We start from the raw sequence: 26,731 nt of genomic DNA, 5'->3' as shown, positions 1-26,731 counted from the left end.
ACACCTACTGGTTGGTTATATTGGACACCGACTGGTTTAAATATTGCAAACTGAAAATCTGTGATGTATTGTGAAAAAGTTCTCCAGTTCACACCTGGAGTTTTATTGGACACTGGTCAGTAGTTTCAGAGATATGCAAAACATGTGTTTCACCTAACGACAATCCCCAGTGACGCTGTCTCCAAACACATAGTAACTGAGAAGAAAAAAACTGTAGACACTCGTATTTGATGACTTTGCCTAATTTAATGGGGACAAATACAAATGGGGTGAATACAAGATTTGCATGATTGTATGTCCGGCCTGCACTTTGCTTGCGTTGGGGTTATTTCCGGTCATAATCTTAAACACTTTTGTTTTTGTTATTTATAAGAAGATTTCATTTGATAATCTTCACGAAAGATTTAGGGCTCTAACCTGCCCAATCATACTTGTAGAAGTGTAAGAAGCATGGTTCATCAGACCAGGGAGGAGGACGTTCAGCTCAGAGGAAGAGCAAACATATAGAAGCTTGCACAGCAGCCTTCTAAACCATTTCTCTTATATATTGTCTCATAATTTGTATTTTGGATGTATAAAGGGGGAGTGGGAGGATTATGTTTGACCTGAAGAAACATAAAGAGCCCGAAGCATAAAACTAACAGTTTGGATGATTATGCATTTTTTTTCAGGGAGGTTAAAATTGCTGGGGTCAAAAAGTAGAGTGTTGCCTCAAGTTAACATGGCCGGTTGCAAAAATGCAATGCAGAGTTTGTGAGTGCACTTGGATAACATTGTGGCTGTGTGTGTGGGGTGTGTTTGTGTGTGTTTGTGTGGGGGGTGTGTGTGTGTGTGTGTGTGTGTGTGTCCACACACACACACATCTGACGTCATCAGCAGCAGCCAGTGGTTTTTCTGGTTGATCTGCTGCTCTGACTTCACTGTAGTGTAAAGGGTGCTGTGAATCGTATCAGGAGGGGAGGGGGGGCTGAATTGCCCAAAAAAAAACCTCCCAATTGAGGTGCACATCCGGAGTCGCGTCGCACCCTCTACCTTTTTTTTTTAAAGAGGTCTATTTTTTATCCTTAGTTTTTTTTTTTTTTTTTTATTGTTGTTATTACTGTTAATTTATTCCTTTTTTCCCTTTCCTCGCTCGTTTATGGTTTACACTCCGGGAGGGCAGAAATGGCGGCCAACATGTACCGGGTCGGAGGTATGTATGTCAATGTGGACCTTTTTTCCTCCCGGCAGAGAGCCGTCCCAGGGTTCTAACTCCCCGCTGGGGGTTCGCCGTGGCGACATTTCGGCTCGTTTGGGCTTAATGGCGACGCGCGGACGTGGTTTCGCCAACACGGGCGCGTTAACGTGGAGCAGGAGGGCGATAATTTCAAAATATTTGGGATCCAAAATGGGTCGGGCCTCGCGTCTGTCGTGGCCACGGCAGCTAGCCGCCAGCTTGCTAAATGGGCTAGCTCACAATGTAAACATTTTCTCACTGGTCGGCACTATCATCTGCGTTTCGCGTTCCCTGCGTGTTTCCACCGGGGAGAGTGGGAACCGAGCCGCGGCGTGGCTTCTCCGCCGGGCATGTGTTTTTTAAAACAGTGGTTGGAACGTTACCCCGGAGAGTCTGAGGCTGCCTTTGTATTTGCCTCCTCTGGCATGCAGCCATTAGTACGATACCTAATTTAGCTAACGTTAGCACCAGCTATGGCGTCACTGATTACCATGATTAAAGCCCGGGCACTAGTTTCGACCCTGCTTTTAGCCTCACATCTCACGGAATCAGCCACGTTCCACGCTTCGTGTTCCCCCACTGTTCCCCTACATCCACCGCGAGTGGCAGTAATTAGCAGATTGACTCCAATGGTTAGCTAGCTCGTTAGCACCCGAGGTGGAATTCCACATCAAATGATTGTCTGGGTTCGTGGCGTCGCTGCGTCTGCAGGATTTAAAGCCCTTCTATTCCCACTCGCCTCACGTGTGTATTATTGTTATGATCGGGCTGAAAGGGTCTCGGTGCTTGACATGTCTCACTATCAATGAGTAGTTCAGCTCAGGTGATGTTATTGGCAGCACTTTAATCACAGTAGGATCAGGTTCATTTCCCCACATCAGTTTGCTCACCTCCAGTGCGGAGCTGCTGCCTTCAGGTGCTCTCTGGAAACTACTTCAACTTTGGCTCCTGTTGGCCATTGCTGTTTTCTGTCACAACTAATATCACATGAGAAGCAACCTATTATAATTTTTGATAATAGGTTGCTTCTCAATCCATAGGTATTCCCATGCAAGGCTGCAGTTAATGATTGTTTTCTTTATTGATACATTGTATAGTATGTGAACTTCCAAAATTGCCCATCACAACTTTACAGAATCACAAATGCCTTTTTTAAATCGCTTAATATGTTCAACTACAACTCCAAATACCCCAAATATTGTGTTTGCAATAATGTATGACAAACAAAAGCAGGAAGTCCGCACATTTGGCATCAGTTTGCTGGTCCTTCGTTACTGAAACCAATGCTTTTTACACTTTCATGTCAATCCAAGTGACCAGTAGTTTGAGCTCAGTTAATGCTGCTGCTACGCTGGGAAAATAAAAAGAGGAATATGTTTGTCAGAGCTGTAATTCATCATTCTACAACTATGAGGACGAACTTATTCTGATTCCAGAGGCAGACAACAATGATATGTGTGTGCACTGAATACAACTGAAGGTCTCACTTTGACAGCTGTGATTTATTAACCTCTTGGCTGAGTTGTTTATGTCCCCGGACCACTGTAATTACAAAATTTCAGGCATCGCTTAAAGAGAGCATTTTCTATGGACTGAACTTTACCCTGTAATCTGCCCAGGTGCAATTGAACCAGGCTGGATTTCAATGTCTTTAGGTTAGGTGAAATCAAGTGGACTCTGTTAGTTTGATGTAGAGCAGAGGAAACTATTTTGCTGTGTCCTTTTCCCCAAATGATTTACCTTACAAACGTCCAGGCAGAACCTTTATATATACAGTCTATGGGCAGAACAGAAACAGAAACTATCCCACAGGCTGTGGAAACCTTGCAGCATGCATGTTGCTTCTGTTGACATGGAAGTTTATATTCTCAGTGGTGCTAGCATGTTCAAATTGCACATTAACACATGAATGGTTCCACTTTAGACCTTACTTATATTAGTTTCATTTCAACACACAGGCGTATTCTGCATCACAGTTTTCTGATACAGCAAAGTGAAATGTTTTTTGTTATTTTTTGTTGCAGATTATGTATTCTTTGAGAACTCCTCCAGTAACCCGTATCTGATCCGCCGAATAGAAGAACTCAACAAGGTACTGAAGTGGTCTGGTCTGTTTTTGTGTATTTGTGTTTATGCTTCTTTATGCCTGAGGGTGAATAACAAGGATTCCTCCCTGTTCCTGCTCCCACCCTGCTTTGTAATGTCGTAGGCATGTGTGGTCATTTCTTGACTAAGTGCTTGTAATGTCATTAAAAGAGAGACAGATGTTCCCCATTCTTCTAAACGCCATTTCTATCTCTGAGTGTAGGTGGGAGAAACTATTGTAATGATTATTTTAGCTCATATAAGTCTGGACTAACATTTACTACAAGGCTGAGTAACTGGTGATACTTGCTTTAAAAGATGTAGAGTAACCTATTTCATTCACTAATAAAACATACATGTTTTAAATACCACACTATCCTCCTAATCAGGCTTGTCAGAAAGGCTTTTCCCATGTTGCCCAGATCAATGTCAACTTTATTGTCCATTCTGCTGTCTACAGGACATAGATAGGACTGAACTGCGGTTTCTCTAATCCCTGTCAGAGTGGTTGATTAGTTGTGAATCCGGTTTTTGCAGCTGTAACTTATGTTGTGGCTGCTTTATAATTATTTTCATTAAGCTTGATTTTTTTCCCACCCACATCCCTCATGTGAAAACAGGTTTAAATGGAGATTTTCTGATACTGATACCGGTATTGGAAATGTCATAAATAATGCCAAAATTGATGGATTGGGTATTGGAAAGTACGCAAATATATAAACTGATCCAAACCATGACTATTAAGTGTATTAACGTGTATTAGTATCACTTCTTCTTTGACGCTCCAAACAGCAGTGGCACTGTAATGCCACTGGCAAGTACTGGTTGCAGAGTGGTAAAGTGTAGTGTTAGCCAGAACTAGCTCAAATGTCAGCCATTTGGCAATATTTCACGCTGGAAAGTCCCACCAGTAAAACAACTACGCCTACCATATGCAAGACTTTGGATTTGTGTTCTTTAAAAGGTTTTACGTGAGACAGGATATACAAGAGGGATATCAGTCATCACTCCACCTGTAATCTGTACTTTGCATCTTCAAAGTGCAAAGTCCAGGTATTGGAATAGGAATCACAAAGGGAAAATAGTAATGGAATCATAAAGTGCAAGTGCTCTTACTGTACAAGAATCCACAAAGCAGTAGACTTTGGAGCCACTTTTCTCAAACCTTCACTTCCTCTCACTCTCCATCAGTCACACATTTAATGCTGGCCAGTGTCTTTATGCCTGTCAGCTTAATTATACAGCGAGACAATCAATCAATCATTTGATCATAAGTGCTGTTGATGCCCTGGTCAGCCTGTCATAGCAGCTCGAAGAAGCTTGACAGGCAAACAAAAAAAAACAAGTCTCATGGGAAATTAGCAGTGTGTGCAGGGAGCTGCTGTCACCCCAGTCCAGCTTCATCTCTGTCATCTCTCTCTGTTTCAGACGGCCAGTGGGAATGTGGAAGCCAAGGTGGTATGTTTCTACAGAAGGAGAGACATCTCCCACAGTCTCATCCAGCTTGCAGACAAACATGCAAGTGAGTCATCACTCAAACACACCTTTAGTTTGGCTCCCACGTGCAAAACACTCCCATGTAGGCAGTTCAGTCTTGTTTATTTAAGATAAATGTTTCACATCTTAATAAAATATATAATATATTTGCGTATATATGTATAATCCATTTGTTTGAAAAGTGGATTTTATAGAGAAAACAATTAAATTCTGAAAAAATATTTGGCAGATATTCATCTTCTCATACTCATCTTACGATTAATACCATGGAGTCATTGAGCACTCTGTAGATAAAAATCATGAAATTATTGTTTTTTACTATTAATAAAAGGTTGCAAATCCTTAACTTTTTAGAAGTGAGGATTTGTCTTATTCGATCGAAAAGGTGATAAGATAACAAACAAACTTTTTGGTCAGTTATTAGGTGATTAATGTACATTTCGCCACCTCTCTGAAACTGAATAGTTTTTAGCCATGGTTGTATTTTTAACCCAATGTGAAGGGAAACGTCATTACGGGCTTTCTGCTGCATGTCAGTCAAGCAGACATTTCCTGCAGCCTATCCACTTATCGTTTTCTTTTCACAATGTAACCTGCGTTATCAATAAGTCCAGTTTTTCCCCCCATCATGTCAAGCAGGGCCTGAGAGTGCAGCCAATAAGGGAAAGCATTTTTGGAGGTGGTGCAACTGAAACTTAAAAATATGGCACTGTTCATATTGATATATGGTAGTTAATTGCTTATTATTGAGAGGGAGAGAATTGGAGTGTGGCTGAATAACCAGCAGAAGGAGACCAAGTGAGAAATACCAGCTGGTCAGAAGAAAAGACCGAAGCAACTATCAGACTTAACACTGCCTAACACAGTTTGAAAAAAATATTTCACACAATTTATGGCTCAGATTAGTGCACCCGTGCTCTGAGTGAAGTTATTTTGATGAAAATGTGTTTTGTCTCTCGTGTTGATTGATTATTGCACCTCAGGATAAAAAAAACGCTGTGAGTCAAACATGATCTCTACCGGAGAGTGAACAGGACCCATGTCGAAAATAAACCACATCTTCTCACTTACTCTCACTCGTGTCAAAGATGTATTTCGCATGATTCAAAGGCATCAGTGGTAGTGATCGCCACTGCCTCTCAAACAAAATCGAGTTGTTTGTGTTTAAAAAAATACTGTTTTACACCAGAAATTTAGAAACATTGAAAACGGCGAATGAAACAAACAACACTGATTTGTTGAACGTGCTTCAGCTGAAGTGCTTGATGGAGGGTTCTACAGCCAGTGTCCGAAACCCACATCCCTCGGAATTATTCCATTTTAGAAAGGGGCATAGTGTCTGAACGTCTTTGTAACTCCCACTTGTGTTATTTCCATGAATGCCTGCAAGCAGAGAAGATCAAAAATGTGCAACGGCTTTTGCCTTTCGCTTTCATGACCGACATCGTTTCTCTACCTTTTCCTACAAACTAGTCAGATTTAAGTGTACCGCAGTCTCAAGTCGTTTAAATGGTAGTTTTTCCAAACCGCTACACTAGGAAGTGGATCTAGAGGAGAGGTTAATATGGGGGCAGCAGTGCACATTTTTTTTACAGCCTCTCCTGCAAGACAATCATAATGTTGCACTCTATTGTTCTCTTGGAACGTTTCAGAAATAGATTTGTCCAATATGTAAAGCAGAGAGTAGAGAGGATTAGTTCTCACCTCTGCACAGCTGGCCAATCACAGAACGGCGTGGGTGTAAATGTTGGACTCTGAAAATTACAGAAATGGTCTGATACACCCTCGCTCCTTCCAATTCCAGTGTTATGTTTCCAACGCTACTCGCCCATGCCATAAGCTGTTCTGACAGAATCAACCAGTAAAGCATGAAAATTCAGGGCTGAAGTTCCAGTAGGAATTTGTTACAGGAATGTAAAGGTGTACAAGTCCGACTCCTCGCTAATGAAAACATCCCATGGAATAATACATGGAGGAGATCTTTTTTATTTATATGTATATATAAGTATATGTCTGCACTGTTTAAATGTTAATTAGCTGCCTGCATTGTGTTGTGACTCAGCTGCAACACACCAGCTAATCAAATACTTGTGTACACAGTTTTTTCCCAGTTATATATCTAATAATAGTCCTGAGCATAATGACTTAATTGTGATGGAATAGATGGCAGCAATAGTTAGTGATTGAGAGTGTCCTCTGGAGACCTCTTACCAGTCAATTGTTTTGTATCTGAAGTCTGCGCGCACAATATATCATAATTGTCTTTATATGAAATCTCAGATATAAATGAACAAATTTTGCTGAAACCATTTATGACTTTAATCATCTGCCTGTAATGTACCTGTCATGGGTGAGCTTCACTGTGTCCTCTTTGACACGTGGCCCCCAGTTATTATCAGGGTCTCTCTGAATATGGAATCTGAAGTAATTTGTCATGTGTGCGTGTGTACTTTGCAGAGGAGTTGGAAGAGGAGAAGGAGAACCCAACAGAGACAGATCTATCAGAAAAACACAAACACCAGCTTCGTCACAGAGAGCTCTTTCTCTCCCGGCAGTATGAGAGTTTACCTGCAACACACATCAGGTACAGTACACACAGTCAATCTGGGAACGCATACTTCAAGGTACCAATATCCGAGGAATTTAACAGATAAACTAGTGGTATTATTGTCTGCAAAATTCTTATTGTTGGTTGGTGGTTAATGATGCACATCGCTAGAACACACTCTGCCCCCAACTGCTCATCATCTGCCGGCAGTGCTCATGGGTAGTCACTCATCCAGGCATGAACAGGCCTATGAAATGCCGCTCAAGTCATGTGTCGTGTGTTTAACATAGTGCTTGTCCCCTCTCTCTTTCTCTGTCAGGGGGAAGTGCAGTGTCGCATTACTGAATGAGACTGAAGCCGTTCTTTCATACCTTGACAAAGAGGTGAGCCGGACAAAGGAAAGACTTGATTTGCTTTCTCTTGCTGGTCATACTAGATCGTGTTTTTTTTTAATATGCTGATTGTTTTGTTGATTTATTGTTTTCGGCTTTCCAGTGAAAGAAACATGACACAAATATCAAGTAAAGTTTTTAAAAAGACTTGGGAGGTGTTATCACATGGATTGTCCAGCTTAACACCTCAACATTAAACCTATATTGTGAAATAACTAAAGCAAGTCTGCATATTTTAGAAGTTGGAAGCATAAATAATATGAAGCATATTTGCCTAGAATTTTTCTGTCAATTTGATGTGATAATCTTTAATTCTTTCAAAACATTTAATCCACTTGTTTTTGTTATTCTCTTCAGTAGATATAGTCATGATTTCAAGTTCCAGGGTTAAATGTATATTAGCGCAGATGAGTTTGACATTGGAGCCTATGTGAAAACTCTGCGGCGGAAACTGTGGAAGCTGATTCTTTGTTTTGTTAATCGCTGCCTTGTTATTTTCAGGATACCTTCTTCTATTCGCTGGTGTATGACCCGACGCAGAAGACCCTGCTGGCGGACAAAGGAGAGATCCGAGTGGGACCTCGCTTTCAGGCAGACGTACCTGAAATGCTACAAGAGGGTCAGTCTTTAATGCACATGAGCTGAATCACTTTATATTTGATTTGTGAAAATACGCCGACAGGTTTCGTAGAAAGTAGATATAGGCTTTGTTCTAACCATGATGAAAATGAAAAAAGTTTTATTAGCCATCAGTGAAGTAATCTTGAATTCAAACCTGAAAGCTTTTCCTCCACATTAGAAACAGAAGTTGTAGAATTTCCATAAGTATTAATATTTCATAGAGGCTTTGGAGGTGAAAGTCTCAAAGTCCTTGGTTTGTGTTTATTTTAAAATCTTGAGCATACTGCAGTTCCAGGCAGTTGGTGCTGTAAACCAACAGAGTGGAGGGTGCAGTGGATTGTACATTGAGTTTAATCGTAGCGTTTATAGCAGATTAAACTTGGATCTGGTAAAATGTTCCCATCAGCTATTGATCGAAAACAAAAACAACATTCACTCGGGTACATCATGAAAAGTGATTTCTTTCCACAACAAGTGGACATTTTGTGGGCAATTTCATTAGGTTTATATGAGACATTGGATATAAATTGATTATTTGGTAATTTTCTTGTGATGATGCTGTGTGTAAGCCGGTGTCTCTGTGTCCTGCAGGTGAGGCAGATGACAGGGACCAGTTGAAGCTCGAAGAAAAGCTCTGGGAACCTGAGTGTCCGCTCACCAACAAACAGATAGACCAATTCCTAGTGGTGGCACGGTAAATAACATCTCACCTCTGACATTTGCACAACCTCCTGTTCAAACGTTTCAGATAAACCTGTTATGAACTCAATTCTTTCAGTCTGCAACTGAAACTACTTTAATTCTCACTGACGTAGAGATTAAATCCCTCTTTGTCTCAACAATGTATGACTGTAGTAATTAGCCCCATTGTTTTGCTCTGTTTGTATATGACAATGTAAAGCATGACTGTAAAGTAGGACTGATTATTTTCACTTTTACTCTTTAGAGAATTATGGAATTAATCACTGATAATTTATAACTATTGCATTAAAGATGAATAATACAAAGATGGTTTAAACATTGTAGTTTAACTTTTTATTGTTTATTTTAATGCAAAAAAATGGCTCATTTTTGTTTTTGTCCCATTTTGTTTGTTCTCTCTAGAAACATATTCTCAGCTATTTGTCTGTGGTTATTCTTATTCATCCGTACTGATGATGACATAAAATCGTGTTGTTATGTGCTGGTGTACAAATGGTTGGCTCCTTTCATATATTCTATAACTTTGTAAATATGCATTTTTCCCCCCCAGAGCGGTTGGGACCTTTGCTAGAGCGTTGGACTGCAGCAGTTCAGTCAGACAACCAAGTTTACACATGAGTGCAGCTGCAGCCTCGCGAGATATCACATTGGTGAGTGGGACGCACACAAGGGGATACTCACCCTGCAACAGTCAATTGTGATTTATGATAAATGATGAGTCATGGCTGCTCGAAGTCCAGATCTCAATCCAGGTTTGGAGAGAAAGTCAAACCCTAGCCAGCTTATACGTCATATTATACAATACGTTATGAAGGGAAGTCTGTTTTCCCTTTTGGTGTTAACTGCTGGAGAGAGTGTTGTGTACAAATCTGTTATTAATTAAAGATTTTTTACTCCCTTCCTGTATCTGTCGGTTGCAGTTCCACGCGATGGACACACTGCATCGCCATAATTACGACCTGTCCAGCGCGCTGAGTGTGCTGGTCCCGGCGGGTGGCCCCGTGCTCTGCAGGGATGAGATGGAGGAGTGGAGCGCCTCGGAAGCCGCCATGTTTGAAGAGGCACTAGAGAAATACGGAAAAGACTTCAACGACATTCGACAAGACTTTGTAAGTGGGTGTTTATATCTGTTAACTGGAGTCGCGCTGTAAAATTCATGCACTACCCACTTTATGACCTCCCCAAGGGAAGCCTCTGCATCCTGTTATCCAAAGGGCAGCAGGATTATGACCCCCTCATCTGGAGGCTTGTTTAGGACATGGTATGTGGTGTAAGGACACTAGGAAAGACGATAGACAAACATCTATATTCATCTATCTATATCTATAAAAGTTGATATACTTCTTTATTGACAGCTGCTGATGTCAGCTTTAATTTATCAAATCATGCCCACATTTTATGTTCATACAAATTGTTTTAATTCAATGCTCCTGCCTCATTGCTTTCCATTCTTGTGCTTATGTATGTCCGAGACCAAAGTCCTGTGAAGGCTACAGATAGTAGCTGTGTGATCATATTTAGTGAAATATTTGACCTTTTAAAAACTTATGTAACACACTGTTGGACAGCTTGCATGTTCGATTAAGCTGCAGGAGTTATTTGATCAGTTTCGGGGGGCTTGTGATATGTCCTTTCCCCACTCAGTGGAAACTTGTCTTGATGGGAATCCATTTTAATTGGTATGAATTCAAGCTGACCCCAGCCGCTGCTCTGTGAATGACGAAATTGCCATTTTTTTTACAGCCACCTTTCAAGCCTACTGCTGAACTGTTCTTCCCCCACCTACCTTTACTGTACAATTTTTTTTGTCTGAGGCTCAGAACCAAGCAACACTGGTAGATTTCAGCCTCTATGGTCACGATGCCTCTCTCTCATGAATATTCATGAGGGCTTTCACATCCAGATGGCAAGAATATGAGTTAATAATATCATTAATTTACTCTCTCTACCCCCCCCCCCCCACCCCCCTCATTCTTTCCTCTCCTGAAGCTGCCATGGAAGTCTCTGACCAGTATCATAGAGTACTACTACATGTGGAAGACCACAGATAGATATGTTCAACAGGTGAGACCAATTCTGTGTTTTCAAAACAGATTTTAAATTTGACTTTGTATCTGCACATCTTAGTCTTAAAAAACTATTTGTCATCAGTCCTGAATTTTAATTACAAATGTCTTGAATAATTTTATTATGTATTTTTTCCTCATTTGTTTTCTTATTGCTGCAGTGCTGACAGAAATCAGGAAAAATCTATTTAGCGAGTAAATTAGTAGACACATATTTCTTTCTCTATTATGTCTCAATATCTTTAGTCATTCTTTGATTATCGTTACCTTGAATAAAGAAGGTATTGAATATTTTGTGTGGAATGATAACAAGTTTTTGTTTTAAGTTTATATCTGTTTGCCGTGCTTTTTGTTACTTTCTTCATATCTTACATTTTGTATGTAATATTTTGCACGTTTTCATTTGTACTTAATTTAGCTACTGCAATTTTTACCTCCAAGATTGGTTTGTATTTCCATAAAGTTAGAGACGTTAAACAAAGTGAAGCAGTAAATGCTCAGGAATTCCTTAACATAACTCTGAGGTTTGATACAAACTAACAAAAGGTTGGATCGTACAATTCCCATAATGTAACTCTAACATCTTCCATCCGAAGTTTCCTTCTGTGAAATTGCATAATTTTTACACCAGGCCCGTCCTATGATATTATCACAAAGCCATAGATTATACAATTGTTTACATGCAGAACAAATAGAAATGGTGTTGTTACAGCTTTTGGGGAAGAGGTGCCTTCAACTATTGCGTCAGCCAAATATATCACAGGAACGTCAGCCTACAAGATAGTTTCCCAGCACACTGGTCTGACAAACTCCTCACGGCAAATAATTTTTTTTATAAAATTCAGCTCTAATAGAAGGTGTCTGCGTCATTATGTCAAAAAGAAAGGAAACAACACCTGTGAAATGTGCTGACACGTTAAGCGATTATCTTTGTATCTCTGCGATAAATTTTTCATGATTCCTATTCACACTGAAGTTTCAAATCATCAAGATCATTGTCAAACAGTATGTTTCTCTTCTTACTGTATTAATGAGTCTATTGTCCATTGTTTCCTGTTTTTCCTCTGAGCAGAAGAGACTGAAGGCAGCAGAGGCAGAGAGCAAACTGAAGCAGGTTTATATCCCCACGTAGTAAGTCGCTTCATTTCACGTTTCAATACTAATAGTTGCTGCAAGATGATAATGAGTTTACATTTAAAGTGCTGCCAAAGGCTGTAGAAGTGTTTCTTGAATCTCATCATCTTGTTTTTCTCTGACAGTAACAAACCCAACCCCAACCAGATCTCAGTGACCAATGGCAAGATGGCGACAGTGAATGGAGCGGGCCCCGGGGCCTACAATGCAACAGGCGGGGGCCGAGCCTGCGAGAGCTGCTATTGTGAGTTTTGTTTGTTTGTGTAACATCTAAACACGAAAGGGAACATGGATAATTCAAAAACTAATGGGAAACCAATTCAGCTGAACGTCTAGAAGGGATGTTTTTATTTAATTTCTCCCATCACTGCTTCTTTGTCTTGACAGCTGTTTTTTAGCCAATGGTGAATATCTCGTTGGATAATGAAAACTGGTTCTGCATTTAAACGTTTTTTTTTTTTTTTTATAAGAACCAGAGATTCTTCTTTCCCTGACAGCAAATTTAGGATCTAATGTATTAATTAGGTCTGTTGATAACTTACTATACACAGTTTCTTTGGATTTATATAAGCACTTATCTTGTTAGTCACTAAAAAGGATCTACTGTGCCTCTTCCTGTTGTGTAGATATTGATAACATATATTATGTAAGAGCTAGAGACACTAATGAAGTGATTGTTGTGCTGAGTGTCTTGAGACCGGCGATGCATCTGACGAGCTTTAATGCATTTTGTACATTAACAGCCATGCAGTCGGCCCAGTGGTACTCGTGGGGGCCTCCCAACATGCAGTGTCGTCTTTGCGTAGCCTGCTGGATGTACTGGAAGAAGTACGGCGGCCTGAAGATGCCGAGCAGAGCAGAAGCCCCGGAGGAGAGGACCTCACCGATTCCACCAAGCAATGTAAGCTCAGTCAGAAAGCACAGATGTGAAACGCGTGGGATATGGTGGAGGCGTAAAATGTGTCAGAATCAGGTTTTCTGCCTGTTCCAATATTAGGATTGCAGTTAATAAAGCACTTTGAATCCTCTATTCATTTTCAGAGGTCGAAAAGTGTGAGCTTTCTTGGTTCAACGAAAACTAATTGGCTCATGTCCCAAATTATAAATATTTTTCAGAAAAATAAACAGTAAAACTAAACCCACTATTGCTGCTCCTTAAATTGTAATATCTACAATACATAAACTGAGCTGAAATCATTATTTTCAGTAACTCACTTATTAGCTGTTAATAGCCTCTCTTCACACATCTTCCATTTCTATTGATGGATTCATTTTTCTTGTGTAAAAACTGACCGGGCAAGAGAAATGTATTTCTACAAAGAAAGTGGAGGAAAGTGCAGTCGCCCTGTTACTAACTGTAGTTTATATATATTTTTATCATGAAGTGTAAAAGAAAATGTGACGAATGTCAATGTTCATTTGTGGAGTAATATTTTTTCGTTAGAGACTGCGGAGGACACAGTGCAGAGAGCTCAACCCTCAGACCCATGTTTCTGGGCTCTACAACCATTTTCTCAGCACATGATTTAAAAGGAATGTAATTATTAATGGTGTCACAGTCTAATTGGAGTGGCACTTGTCACAGTGCACAAAGGCAGAGTCGTAGAGTCGACTGATACGGATGGAGTGTAACCATTAATCATGTTAATTACACATGTGCACCTGCCAGTCCACAGTATTCGTCCCATTTTTATTTAATAGCCTTGTGATTAATTCTTTCTTTCGCAGAAATGAAAATGTTCTGCCTTTGCTGAAGCTGCTGATTCAACTCAGTGACCAGTTTGGAAATAGCAGTTACATAAACTCCCACCTCACTGTGTGGACTCCAATAATCTGGCTATTGACCTTATTCTAAAAAGGACGTAACACTGATTATGCTGTTTACTTGAGTTATGAATAGAATATTCCACTCATATTCATGTTTACGCTTTACAGAGCCAAGATAATGACAGATCAACATCATTCGTCTGCATAATGCAATGACTACTCCACATGTCTCCATTTGATTATTGCTAATTCTGAGTATGACCTAATTCGGATTAACATCAGAAATTGCTATTTACATTGCAGCATATTATTCAAACTTATTTTTATCAGGTTCATACTAGATAAAAAGACATGTTTATACATATCTTTTCGAACATAATACAGTTAATCACAACATATTATTGTTGAGCTGTTCACATCTTCTGATGATTTCAAAGCTGAACTGTGATGTTAATCATAAAAACAGCGGGTCAGTAAAATATGAAAATAGTGTTGAAAAAATCAAAAGTTAGACGACGACACTAATCCATCAAAACTATAGCTTCGATAAGTCTTTGACATTAGAGTACTATAACGGCCAGGAAATGGACTGTAACATGGGCTAATGTGTTTTTAAAACTTGTAAATGACTTGAAAACTTAGTTCAAAGTCTGATATTAAATATTCATATCTAAATATGCAACCACAGCATATTAAGTTTGAAGACAGAACCCCCTTGGCGATTTATAAAAAAGTTTTAAACCACACAAAAAGAAAGGATAAATATCATATGCAAAATAAAACAGTTTTTTTATAGAGCAGCGTGTCCTTTTCCTCAGTATACCTGTATTAAGTGTTCTTCTCTCTGTCTCCCTCCTTCCTTCCCAGGAGTCTCGCTCACGAGGTCACGCTCCCCGCCAGTCCAACCACATGGTGCCGATGAGGAACAGCGGCAGCCCCAAGTCCAACATGAAGTCCAAGCAGGCCTTCCTGCTGCAGGCCACCCGCCTCACCAAGCTGGCCCGGCACATGTGCCGTGACATCATCAGGCTGCGCCGTGCCGCACGCCGGCCCTTTGTCCCCATTAACTGTGGGGCCATAAAGGCAGAGTGTAAGAGCTCTTTCAATTCCTCCTAACTTCTGCCACATGGACACACACAGACAAACACAGCATACGCAGACATATAGAAACACACACACACACACACACACACACACACACACACCTCACCACCCCGCCTCACCCTGACCGCCCCACCATCAACCCCCATCTCTGCCCATCTCCGCCCCCACACCGCTGTCTGTCTCCCTTTCTGTTTTTATTATTATTGTTATTATTATTATTTTGGTTTTTGTATTCTCCCCCCACCCCTTTTTCCAATAAAGACTGCCTTGTCCTCATAACTATGAGTTTTGATCATCTTTTCATTCATAGTTTTGTTTTTTATTATTTTATCTGTTGTGGTGTTGTCTTATACGCGCCGTGAACTGAAACCCACTGTTGGAATCATACACAAAGACTTAGTTTAAACAGGACTATTGTACATGAACACACACTTTGAATATTCACATAACAGCAGATTTTGCTCCTGACATTAACAGTTAGTCTGTAATGGATCAAATAGAAATCATATTCTAGTCTGAGCCGTATATTTGCTGAAGTTAGACGTAGAGAGAATGTATTTTACTAAGAGACGCTCTATTTTGTCTCAGCCACCAAATGTTTATTGTAAATACTAAACTTAAGCTTTGCTGTGTTCGCCATCATCATTTAAAAAATAGAAGAGATTTTTATTCCATATTTTGTGCACACACATCTCCCCATGCTGTAAATCATGTGATTATGGACAGAACGAATGATAAATGAGCTTTGGACTGATGAAACTTGAAATAACGGAGGTTTAAAGCTTAAGAATTTCTTTTGTCCGCTACGAGGACTAACAACAGCAGGGGTTGTTCACTGTTCGCTGCTAACTACATCCCCCCCATTACTCTAGCTCAGGCTCAGGCCTTAAGACCTCATCTCCTGGACCGCAGTGTCTTAACCATACCATCCACTTCAGCTGTTCGCCTATGTTCAAATCATGCTCAGCACTCCTCTGAATCCATCCTGTTGCCTCCTCTGTTCTGTAAATCCTGTGGCGCGGGATTTGCCATTACACCCCCCCTCCACTTTGTCCTTCATTTTTATTGACCGACGTGTTGCAATATTCTCATCTCACCTTCTACCTCTCTCGTCATTTGTCTTTTTGCTCTTTTCTCTCATCACTGTGTGAACTCGGAGTAGACCTCCAATAAAGCCGCACCTGAAAGCATCTCTTCCGAGTCCTTGTGCTTCATGTGTCCATGTTATCTGTCCATCAACTTCCACCACACTACAGAGGAACTACAACCCACCCTGTCACCCTGACCTCGCTCCACCCCCAGCATGCACTCAGCTCTGAGCGCCTGCTCCCGTGACGCCCTCATGTATCGACGTGTGTGTGTGTGTTTACAATGTGTTTTTCGTTGTTGTGAGTGTGCACGTGGAAGCATGTAGGAGAGATCTTTATTGTTTTTTTCGTGGTCATGTCATACCAGGAAGCATCTCACCATGTTATTACCCCCAGAGTGATTTGCATTGACTCCTGCGTCTCCATGCATTCTAACCATCTACATAAGACGACCATAAACAAGGTCCCCCACCTATCAACTGATTTATATACAGATTTCAATGAACACTCACTTGGTTTTAATTGCATGACGTTTGCCACATTAACTGCTTAAATGTTAAAATAGTGTTCTTGATCAGTGTTCTTGATCAGCCAGAATGGAGTAGAGGGAGTTCATGCAATCTGAGAAACACTGCACTGCTTTGTAAAATGTGTGTGTGTGTGTGTGTGTTTTTCTATTTAATTTAGACATGTTAAGGGTGTCAGAAGGGCAGGGGACCCGCCTGCCCAAAACAAGGGCCGCCCAAAGGAGCACTCTGACCACTGTCGTGCAGTTTCTAGGTAAATCCATGCAAATAGTCTGATTTGAATCAATAGATTTGACCTTGATGAGTCACCATTTGACTCTATTGTACTGAATAACTGTGTCAAAAGAATCCGACATGAGCTGACAACGTTCAGGTGGTCCTCAGAAACAAGTTGATGCAGCCCTGGTGTGGCGTCTCTTTCAGAGTCCCGTCCTGCAGCCCACGCGCCTCGCTCCCACCGCACCCCGGGCCTGCAGACGCCCCCCCCTCGACGCCTGCTCTCCTCTCTCCCGCACGGTCCCCATGGCATGCTGGGAAAACGCAGCTACCACCACCACAGCAGGGCTGAGCCTGACAGGCGCTCAGGTAGACACACAAGCACACACACAAATAAATCAAGCACACAAAATGTAATCTAGTTTTTTTCAAACAGCCTGTTATTGCTCAAGTTAATCCTGCCCTGAAGCATAAGTCATTGGATGCTGTGTTTAAAAAAGTGATACATGTGTCCCTTCTTGCTTTTAACTGAGTTAGTGTTGATGTGAATGAACCTCGGGGAGCGTACATTGTTGATATTTATTGTTCTTGTCATCAGTTTGCTTGAAGGAATCCAGTTAGAGGAGCTACGTCCGGACTTGATAACCTTTTCTGCCATTTCTTATCTAAACTAGCTCGTTGGACAGAATGACAACTAATTCTATCTAAAGCGATTCAGCAGATGGGGTTCATTTGGATAGTTTGGATGATTCAACTTCATTCTGACACTTTGTTTTTTATTGGTAACTTCACTATTCTTACTGAAATTGAAACACAGTCATATGTTGCACCACTTGTAACAAGGAAAAGCAATAGACCAATCAATACTATTCATAAGCTGACAAAGTCCCTCATGCACTTTGCATCTTTCTCTCACTGCTGTGGCTTTGTTTTCACAGAGAACCCAGGTACAACAGGTGCCCCCCCCCTGGTACGTGTCTTCTTATCTTATATATATATATATATATATATATATATATGTATTAACCCTGCACCACTGAATCCATATTATTTAATTGTGTTTTCGCAGCACAACGGCCGCACCAGCAGCAGTGGCAACACCCGAGGAGGGATGATGATCCGCAAGAGGCGCCCCAACTGGATCGATGCCCCCGATGACAGCTTCTTCCTCGTCACCCGGGAGACCAGGTAAGCAAAGGTGACCCTTTTTCCGACCTCTGATTGGCTGAATGTGCGTGCGTGTATGTGCATGTGAAGGGAAAGCAAGTGATGCTGAGTGTCGAGCAATAGAGGAATTGAGCTGCGACTTAAAAGCAACACAGATACAACATAACTCAGATCCACTGAGTTCATAGTGTGGCAAATTGGGGAGCTGACTCTTTTTGTCATTTAGCTCAATTTAAAGGTGCAAAAACCTCAGTGCATCATCTCAAAGATTACAAATTAATTTCCGTGTGAGTTTTCATCGGAACACAACCAGCTTACATCACAAGACAATATAACATATAGGGCCTTATCAAACACTCTGGTCCTGTTTGCTATTCTCTCTATTATAACGTTGTACAATTTATTTCAGTCAACTTATTAATTTTCTTCAAGAAATGGGTTTCAAAACAATAGAGTAATAGGTGTGAAAAATAAATAGCGAGAACAAATATAGAAAAAAGGTGTCGGATGAAGTGACCGCCGTTATAACACCTTCCATTTACCCACATAATGAATTTAAATGGCTGCCTTATAAGGACTGGGCTTAGATCAGTCAGTACAAACTGAATCAGAGACAAAACCACAATCGATGCTTTCTATATCTATTTGATTCAACAACATGATGAATATTAAACTTAATTAAACTGGAATTTGTCTTCATACACTTTTCCAAAGGTGTTGATGATAAATGTAACTTTATTTATTAAAATCAAATAATTTCTTAATGATTTTCACTTCATAGAAATTAACCTGACAAGAATTTTTGAAGAATAATTTTATTAAAAGATCAAAATTTATTGACATTTATTTGCACAGTTTAGAAATACATAAAAAAAATTACAATTCCCTTTGGGCTTATTTTAAAGTCTCTAGGTAATCAATATTAAAAATACAATATATGACATGACCACATAAGAGACATATTAATAAGAATCTGCATCAATTCAAATAAAAGTATTTTTCCATGTCCGTTTTCTCGGGAAGCTGGTGGGACACAAAGTGACTTCACAGGCACAAACTCTCATGCACATAATGAGTGAAAGTTTGCATGTCTGTATGTGAGCGAGAAAGATGTTCTCTCATTAAGCCTGTGTCTAAATGAGCCATGGCACCCGGCCCTCACAGCCGCCCTCAGACCGCCGGGACTAAAATTAGAGCAGCTAACTGGTGCAGATGGGCCAGCGAGGAGCCAGGCACCGCTGGTCCCTGAGTGGAAATATCATTACCACATTAACCACGGCTGCACTCACATGGATCACTCACTTCCCACCAAGACAAGATTGGCTCTGTGTGTCTGGCTCCGTGTGGCTCTGTGTGTGTGTGTGTATGTGTGTGTGTGTGTGTGTGTGTGTGTGTGTGTGTGTGTGTGTGTGTGTGTTTGTGTGTGTGTGTGTGTGTGTGAGTGTGAGATAGCATCATACTAAACACTGTTACCTTTCTGTTGTATCACGTTGCCAATTGCTCTCCTGGTAAAGACAATGAATGGTTTCTGACTAAAAGACATTAATATATCTGCTATGAGAGGCTGCAGCTAATGAGACATGATCGGAAGTTTCATTTTCTCCTCCCTTCTCCATCTCTTTGTGCTCCCCTCTCTCTCGCTCTCTTTCTTTCTTTCTCTCTCTCTCTCTCTCTCTCTCTCTCTCTCTCTTTCTCTCTTTCTTTATCTCCCAGTGTGATGAAGAGCAACAGAGGAGAGAGAGAGAGTGGGAGATCATTCCCTCTTATTCAAGGAGGCAAAAGAGACAAATAGAGGCAAAAACACTTTTCCTGCAACGCGTAAAACATTAAACGTTAATTGGACTAAAGTAAGATAACAAGGACAGGAGAAGTCAAAGCAATCCACGAAGCATTGAAGTTAATTCTGCCGGAAATTAGCATTTGTGCCTGATTATATAGCGTTCCATCCAAAGTGTTGTGATACAAAGATACTGTTTGTCGGTGTGTAAAATAGATTACACAAAAATCTCAGAATTGATATTTGAGACTTGGTGGCAGGTTGAGACACACTCCAAGGAAGAATCCATTACATTTTGTGTGTATATTAATTAAGGGCAGATTCAGATTTTTACATCTTTTACATTGCAAGACTTTTCCATTTGTCAAAATTTTCCTCATTTTCCCAGGGAATAATTCATGAATCTTGATGAAAGAAATCAGGCACATTTAGGAGACTGATGAGTGTGTGAAATTCGCTGCAGCTTGATTAATTTAAAGGGGGCTGTTGGGTCTTGGTGAAGATATGTGCTCCAACGAGTGTCATTCTAGTTCATTTTGAAATGTTCAAAACTGTTATTCAAATGGTGGCTCTGCAGTAAATCTCAGTCGATCACCAACTTCAGTCAGAGTCAACATCTGGGGGCCATTTATATCTCTAATGAAAAACAAAATCAATTGCAATCCATACAATAGTTATTAAGATTTTCATTCTGGAGGAGAGTGGTGTAAATGACGTACTTAAGTCCACTTTCAATGCATAATGCATTAGTGCTATACTTAAATATTTCGATTAAGTGCTATTTCATACTTCATTTATCATTTAAGTCCACAACACATCAGGTCCAGTGTGAGTCACCTTTCAGACTTAGATTTAGGTAACACCTTGTAACACAGCTTGTGATTTACGGTGTAATTTCAGTCTCTAATAAAATACTGCTGCAGTCCTGCAGGTCTTTAAAGACCCAGTAGAGGAACATCATTTACTTCTTCATTCCCTCCTCGCTCTTTTTTTTTTAACGTAATGACATTTAAGAACTTGTAAGAATGGGGGAGTTTATTAAAATAAAATTCCCGCGAGAAAACACATAGAATTCAACTATTACAGTTGAATTCTATCAATTCTAAAAGTTATCCAAGAGATTCTTTTTTTATTTCTATTTTAGCCGATGTGAGCTCCAGAAACACCAATATACAAAGTCACAGAAATCATTCATAAACATGCAGAACAATAATCAAGAAGATAATGAAACATGACAGCAGACGCTCAGAACAATAAAGTGAGAGATATTAATGTTAATAGAAATAAGATCACACTGTGCCGCATTGTTAGACACAAACGGAAACACGCAGCGCAGAACTGCCAATGCAAATATATATCATATATATATATATATATCATATTTGAAAACAAACCACAAAGAAGACGTGTGCAGGTGTATGAAGGCAAAGTAGAAATGGAAAGATTGAGACAGATCAGAGCAGACTGAGCCCGATAAGGTTCATCAACCGTTTCTTGAAATGAGCTCTAAACTGTATTCATCCAGATCTCTCAAAGCAGAAAACAAATCAAAAAAACATCCACATTTTTAGTTTATTGTAAATCTTTGTCTTTGCTAAAAAAAACAAGCAGATTTATTAAAAGTTTTTTTTATATTTAAACATTAATGAACATATGGGTCAAGTCAAATGATTTACAATAAAAACTTTTTTTAATGTTCTTTTTGGCCATGTTTCTGTGAGCTGCAGAGAGAAATGAAGAAGGTCAGAGAAAACTTTCCAGAAGTTGATTCCGACTTGTGATTTAAGCAGAACTTCTTCTTTCCTGCCCCACTGATTACATCACAACGGGTCACAATCACCTTGTGTGACTCATCGACTCCACCTGTAGAATCCCTGCAACGTTGAATTGCTGCTTAGCTCTAATGCATAGTTATTGCCTCGGCCAAGGATTATCATTAGATTTTCGTTTTAATCATGATCATTGCATCATCTTTTACCATTAACAAAAATTTTCCCAGGAGATAATTCATGGTTGTTGGAAAATCAAGGCCATTCAGGCGACTGATTTATGGGAGTATGTGAAATCTGGTGCAGCCTGATTGCATTAAAGTGGGTTGTTGGGCTGAATTCATTTATTATATATCAGGGACCGGAACACATTTTTCTGCAGAATTTGTACTTTTAGTTTAAACACTTAAAGTGCATTTGATTGATGACACCAGAGTACTGTTAAATATGATTTTTAATCCAGGATTACTTGTAATCAAGTATTTTTACATTATAGTATTGGTATACTTTTAGGATCCAGGTAATACCGACATGACTGTGTCCAATGAAAGAAACAGGGAGGTTGGATTTGGACCGAGCAGCAGAAATGGGAACAGAGCAAGAGACGGAGAGAACAGATCTGTAAACGAGACAGCCTGACATGCTTAACAGTGGATTTAAGTGTTTGCTCTCCTCCCCCCCCAGTGGCCAGCTGAACGGACAAACCCCGGAGCTTAGGACGAAGTGCCACCAGAGCTGAATCTGTTATTTTCCTCTCTCTGGTTTATATTCTGCTGCGACTCTTCCGTGCAAATACGAGAGAGCACGCTGCAGAGTATTGAGCTTGAAAGACGTGTGCGGAGAATAAATTCACACTTGCTTTCACATGGAATATCATCATTTTACACCTACAACACAAACACTGCTATAATCACATCCTCATACACACGGCACAATCATCTCATCGCAGTATTGGTCTTAAACCCTGCATCCTCCATGTTAGCGGATGGGATATAGACTAATCTCTGTAAACAGATTCTGGAGAATATGTATGTGAGGGACAACATTTTGGGGCAGGAAGCCTTCTGGTGTCTGTTTCTAGTTTGACCAATCACGTTTGAGCACGCTTCGTATGCCTGCGGTTCAACAGTCTGAGTGAGGAGGAACATTTCTGTATGGTTGGAGGAAGCGGAGACGCGTCATCCATCTTTATTAACCTTATTATGTAGCAAATGTAGTCACACAAGCTATCTATTTCTCTTGCTATTATTTTTTGTGTCATATACAGCATTATTCTTCCCTAACTGACAGTCAAATAAATCTTTATTTCAACATTCATACCATAAAACACCATAATTACATAAATATGTTATTATCCTCTATTGCTCAGACTATCCTGCAAAACTCTAATGCATATAGGAAACAGTGCTGTGTGTGAGAGAGCATGAAATAAAGAGCAATTTCCTGTGTAATAGGCTACCGAACTTATGATGTTATGTGCAAAACCCAAGTAATTATATCTTAAGGGGCCTCTCATACTCTCGCCTGCACTTACAGATGCTGTAATCGCACTTGGATGATGCAGCCACATAATGTACAAGGAGTCTCCACGAGTGTTCTGGTGCTGATTTTATTAAAAGCACGGATGAGGAGGGAAGAACAAAACCCCTCGGTGCTGCAGAGAGAGCAGGGAAAGAGGAAGAATGGGAGCACATGTAGTTGACTATACATGACCGCCTTAGGGGAACAATGATGAATCCTGTATGCGGTTCTGTGTCCCACACTTGTGATTGTATATACGCCGCGGTCGTTTAGTGCTGCGGCTGCTGAAAGAGCACTTCCTCTCTCAGGATGGAAATTGCCACTGAGCCCATTTCTAAGCCTGAAAATCCTGCAGAGATGATCCCCCTCTCTTCCTTCATAACGCACATAGATACTGATGCTCGATACACGCCGCTCTCTGCTTTAGTGAATCCTCCTGAAATGAGAAAAGGCACGTGTTTCTAATAACTTCCTCAGCGGCCTGGAACCTCAATATGGTGTCCTCACACTGAACTCATCCGACTGCTTTTTAATTACTCCAACCAACTTAAAGTCCACCGCTTTCTCTCTTTATTAGTTTCTCCATCACACGTGTCAAATGCGTCAGTTTCTGCTGCCGAGGCCGCTAACCTCACGTGGAGCAGGTCACAGTCCTGTAGGGGAAAACAAACAGCGCTCCAAGGAGACATTGTTTGAGACAGAATCGATTGTTGAATAATGGAGAATTTTGGCTCACGGCTATGCAATCAATAGAGCAGCTAGCAGCAGTTCAGTCGAATGCATTGTTGTTGAGCAGTAATATACATGACAAATTAGCAGCCATACTGCAAAGTGGCTGCAGTAATGAGAAGTAGCCGGATAAATTGGAGGAATCAAGCCTATGGACAGCCGAGTATAAATAATAAATTCACACAAACATTATCCGCAGGCTTTTTTCCACGGCTACGTACAGAAACATAAAGATGCAATCATGAATTATTTAGCTCACAGAAAAAATGTCCAATGTTTCATGAAAAATATGTTTAAAATCATCGAGCTTACCTCAGAAAGAACTTTATTCATCACACGTCCAGAGACTTCAAGAAAATAGTTTAACTATGCAAGAATCTATTCGTGATTTAATGGACAAAAGTTATAATTTAGAAAACTTTATTCCACTCCTTCTAGATCCAGAATGTTAATTAATAATCTCATTGTTTCTTGAGAAACTATATAAAAAAAACTTTTGCACGCAGATGCATCAAACAATATTCTTGCAGGCCACCACTATGAAACTTCTCCTTCTCCATAACAGACACAATCTCCTCCAGGTCTGTGAGGTTCTTCAGATTAGACATAGTTTCAATCAAAGTCCTGACTCCTGTTATAATGTGGTGCTGATGTGACAAAAGATGAAGTATTTTGTTATTTGTGAGGCTTTTACTAAAGTTTAACTTAACAAGATGCTCCACATTCCTCCTTTTAATGAAGGGGACTTAAGTCAGAATCAGGTTTTATTGCCGAATTGGTTTACACGTTCAAGGACTTGGCTGTGTTATGTTTGTGTTTAAGCCTACTAATACAAATATAAGAATAGAAAAATGATAAACACAATGTACAATATGAACTTTAGATATGTGCTACCCTTTCTCTAAATATAAGGACTTTCTTCTCGGGTTCTCCTTTCTTCGCCCCCAAGTGACCCTAGCACTCGTACAACACAGATTGGTTGACAGAGAAGACTCTCAGTGGAGCTCACCTCCAGGCAGCCACACCATAAAAGCTTTAATCACGTCAGAAACATCTCTGTAGTGAGCGGTATACGAGAGGCAGCACAGAGGCCATTGTTAGTCATGGCAGGATCGATATTATCTTGATGACAGCTGAGATTCCTTCTGTGGCCTTATGACCTCTGAGCTCAGCCGCCTGTGAAACAACACTTTGGTCAGCAGAATAAAACAGACATTAAGACGCAAAAACCCCTACCCCTATTCTGCGTGCTACATATAATACAAAGTATTCAAAACTAAATAAATGTACTAAGTTACAACTACACTGTAACTGACTAACGCTTTACTTTTGTCTCTCATGTTAGCTTTTTCATCCGTGTGTCTTCTTCTGCACTTATATCTGGTCTCGTCTCCACATCTCCAGGAGGGCCAGGCGCCTGCTGTCCCGCTCTCAGCTGAGGCACGCCTGTCGGCAGCCCTGCGAGCTGATCACCCTGCGCAGGGCTTCCCAGGGTCCCCCGCAGGGGCTCGTCCTGGCGCCGCCACACCCTCACCCCAGCCTGAGAATGCGAGGCCCCATCGTCATCCACGACTGAGCGGACCAGCAACACGCCGAAAAATATCTCTCGCCTGATATTCGTCTCATTTAAACATCCTCCTTTGCTTTTAGTCCTTTCTAATCCTCGACAACACCGGACGCTGGTGAGCCGTGACGCAACGGAGATGTACACCTGACCTGACTGCAAGTGCTGCCTGTCTTTTAATCCCCCTGGAAACATGTGAAGGTGTGTGTGAGGGAATGAGGGGGATGCTGTTCTTAATTTTTATGGATTGGACGTAACGACAGAGCTTCGTGTGAACTTTGTGTTGATGGTGAATTGTCGTGAAATTATCAGTTTGTACAAAGTTATTTTTCGGGCAGGGACATGGGGTTTAGGGTATAAAACGGGGTAGGTTATGGGAGGGGGGTGGTTTTAATTAATGGGGACTGGGGGTCTTTTGACATTGGAGGCCAACGTCTGACGCTGACATTAAAAAAAAGGAAAATGAATGCACTTTACTGTGTGAAACAGCCTTTTTAAGAAATGGCTGTTTAAAATGTGTTCCTGCAGTTTTTCCCGCGCTCATCCTGACATGTAAATCAAAAACGCTGGAGACACAGTTGCGGAACGACGAACACAACTTAACAATTATACCAGTTATTCATAAGCAATCGTGCAGGTTTGGAAAAATAATAGGGCAAAGAAATAGTGCATAGAGCTAGCAAACCTCCCTCTGTATAATATGTTGTAAATCTCATTACGGCAGTGTAAATCTTCTCATTCTATTTCTATGGGCGACTGTGCTTACCTGGCCCGAACTTGGGTATTAAAGCACTTCCTTTACAGCAGATAAAAAAGGGCATGGATCCATCATATTCCACATGAGGCTGTGACGCACTGGCAATATTTTTGAGGCGGAAATAAGCAACTTTGCCAGCCGATGCTATCTGCTATTTGCTGATGAAGCCTATTTTCTTCAATGTTCTTTGAAGCAGCTTTTTCCTGTTTCCAGACCTCTTTTTTCCCCTCTCTTCTCTCTTGCCGCTTTGTTGACAAAGTTGCCTCTCAAAAAAGTTGCTGGTTCACCCGTCTGGTATTCGGGTGTGTACAGATCTGAAACTGGCATCGCCGCTGCATGTATTTGAGGGCCCGAGCCTCCGCTGGCCAACGGGTCATGTGCTTTCTTCTATTTCATTTAGAATGTCAGTGTTTGTGTTTCCTGTATGTCTTGTGTTGAATTATGAATATGCTGAGAACTGTAATATTAATAAAAAACAACAACA

At 40.6% G+C, this 26,731-nt stretch overlaps 1 protein-coding gene across 3 annotated transcripts; it reads left to right on the top strand.

The window, feature by feature from the left end:
• The first annotated feature begins 923 nt into the window (after positions 1–923).
• Positions 924–26,731, top strand: mta3 (metastasis associated 1 family, member 3). Of its 3 annotated transcripts, none has more exons than XM_062414312.1 (19): positions 924–1,192; positions 3,241–3,308; positions 4,730–4,823; positions 7,256–7,382; positions 7,666–7,729; positions 8,240–8,357; positions 8,951–9,053; positions 9,612–9,711; positions 9,982–10,170; positions 11,051–11,125; positions 12,200–12,258; positions 12,387–12,505; positions 13,005–13,162; positions 14,896–15,118; positions 16,908–17,000; positions 17,171–17,332; positions 17,902–17,933; positions 18,033–18,151; positions 25,331–26,731. In XM_062414312.1, the coding sequence occupies exons 1-19, from the start codon at positions 1,165–1,167 to the stop codon at positions 25,500–25,502; spliced, it is 2,103 nt and encodes a 700-aa protein (XP_062270296.1). In that variant the 5' UTR covers positions 924–1,164; the 3' UTR covers positions 25,503–26,731. The 3 variants fall into 3 exon arrangements, with proteins under 3 accessions (XP_062270296.1, XP_062270297.1, XP_062270298.1); XM_062414313.1 differs by lacking the exon at positions 25,331–26,731 and adding an exon at positions 19,844–19,948 and having other exon boundaries at positions 925–1,192; XM_062414314.1 differs by having other exon boundaries at positions 926–1,192; positions 18,033–18,161; positions 25,331–25,465.

The sequence above is a fragment of the Platichthys flesus genome, chromosome 20, assembly GCF_949316205.1.
Source record: "Platichthys flesus chromosome 20, fPlaFle2.1, whole genome shotgun sequence".
In the NCBI taxonomy this organism is placed as follows: domain Eukaryota; kingdom Metazoa; phylum Chordata; class Actinopteri; order Pleuronectiformes; family Pleuronectidae; genus Platichthys; species Platichthys flesus.
This window is presented reverse-complemented; position numbering and strand designations above follow the sequence as displayed.

What these genes read in the sequence shown, in the direction of transcription:
- mta3 (XM_062414312.1), top strand. Translation starts at nt 1,165, where the DNA reads ATGGCGGCCAACATGTACCGGGTCGGAG. An exon ending in GCTTGCAGACAAACATGCAA is followed by an intron (nt 4,824 to 7,255) that starts GTGAGTCATCAC and finishes TGTACTTTGCAG; the next exon opens with AGGAGTTGGAAGAGGAGAAG. An exon ending in TTACCTGCAACACACATCAG is followed by an intron (nt 7,383 to 7,665) that starts GTACAGTACACA and finishes TTTCTCTGTCAG; the next exon opens with GGGGAAGTGCAGTGTCGCAT.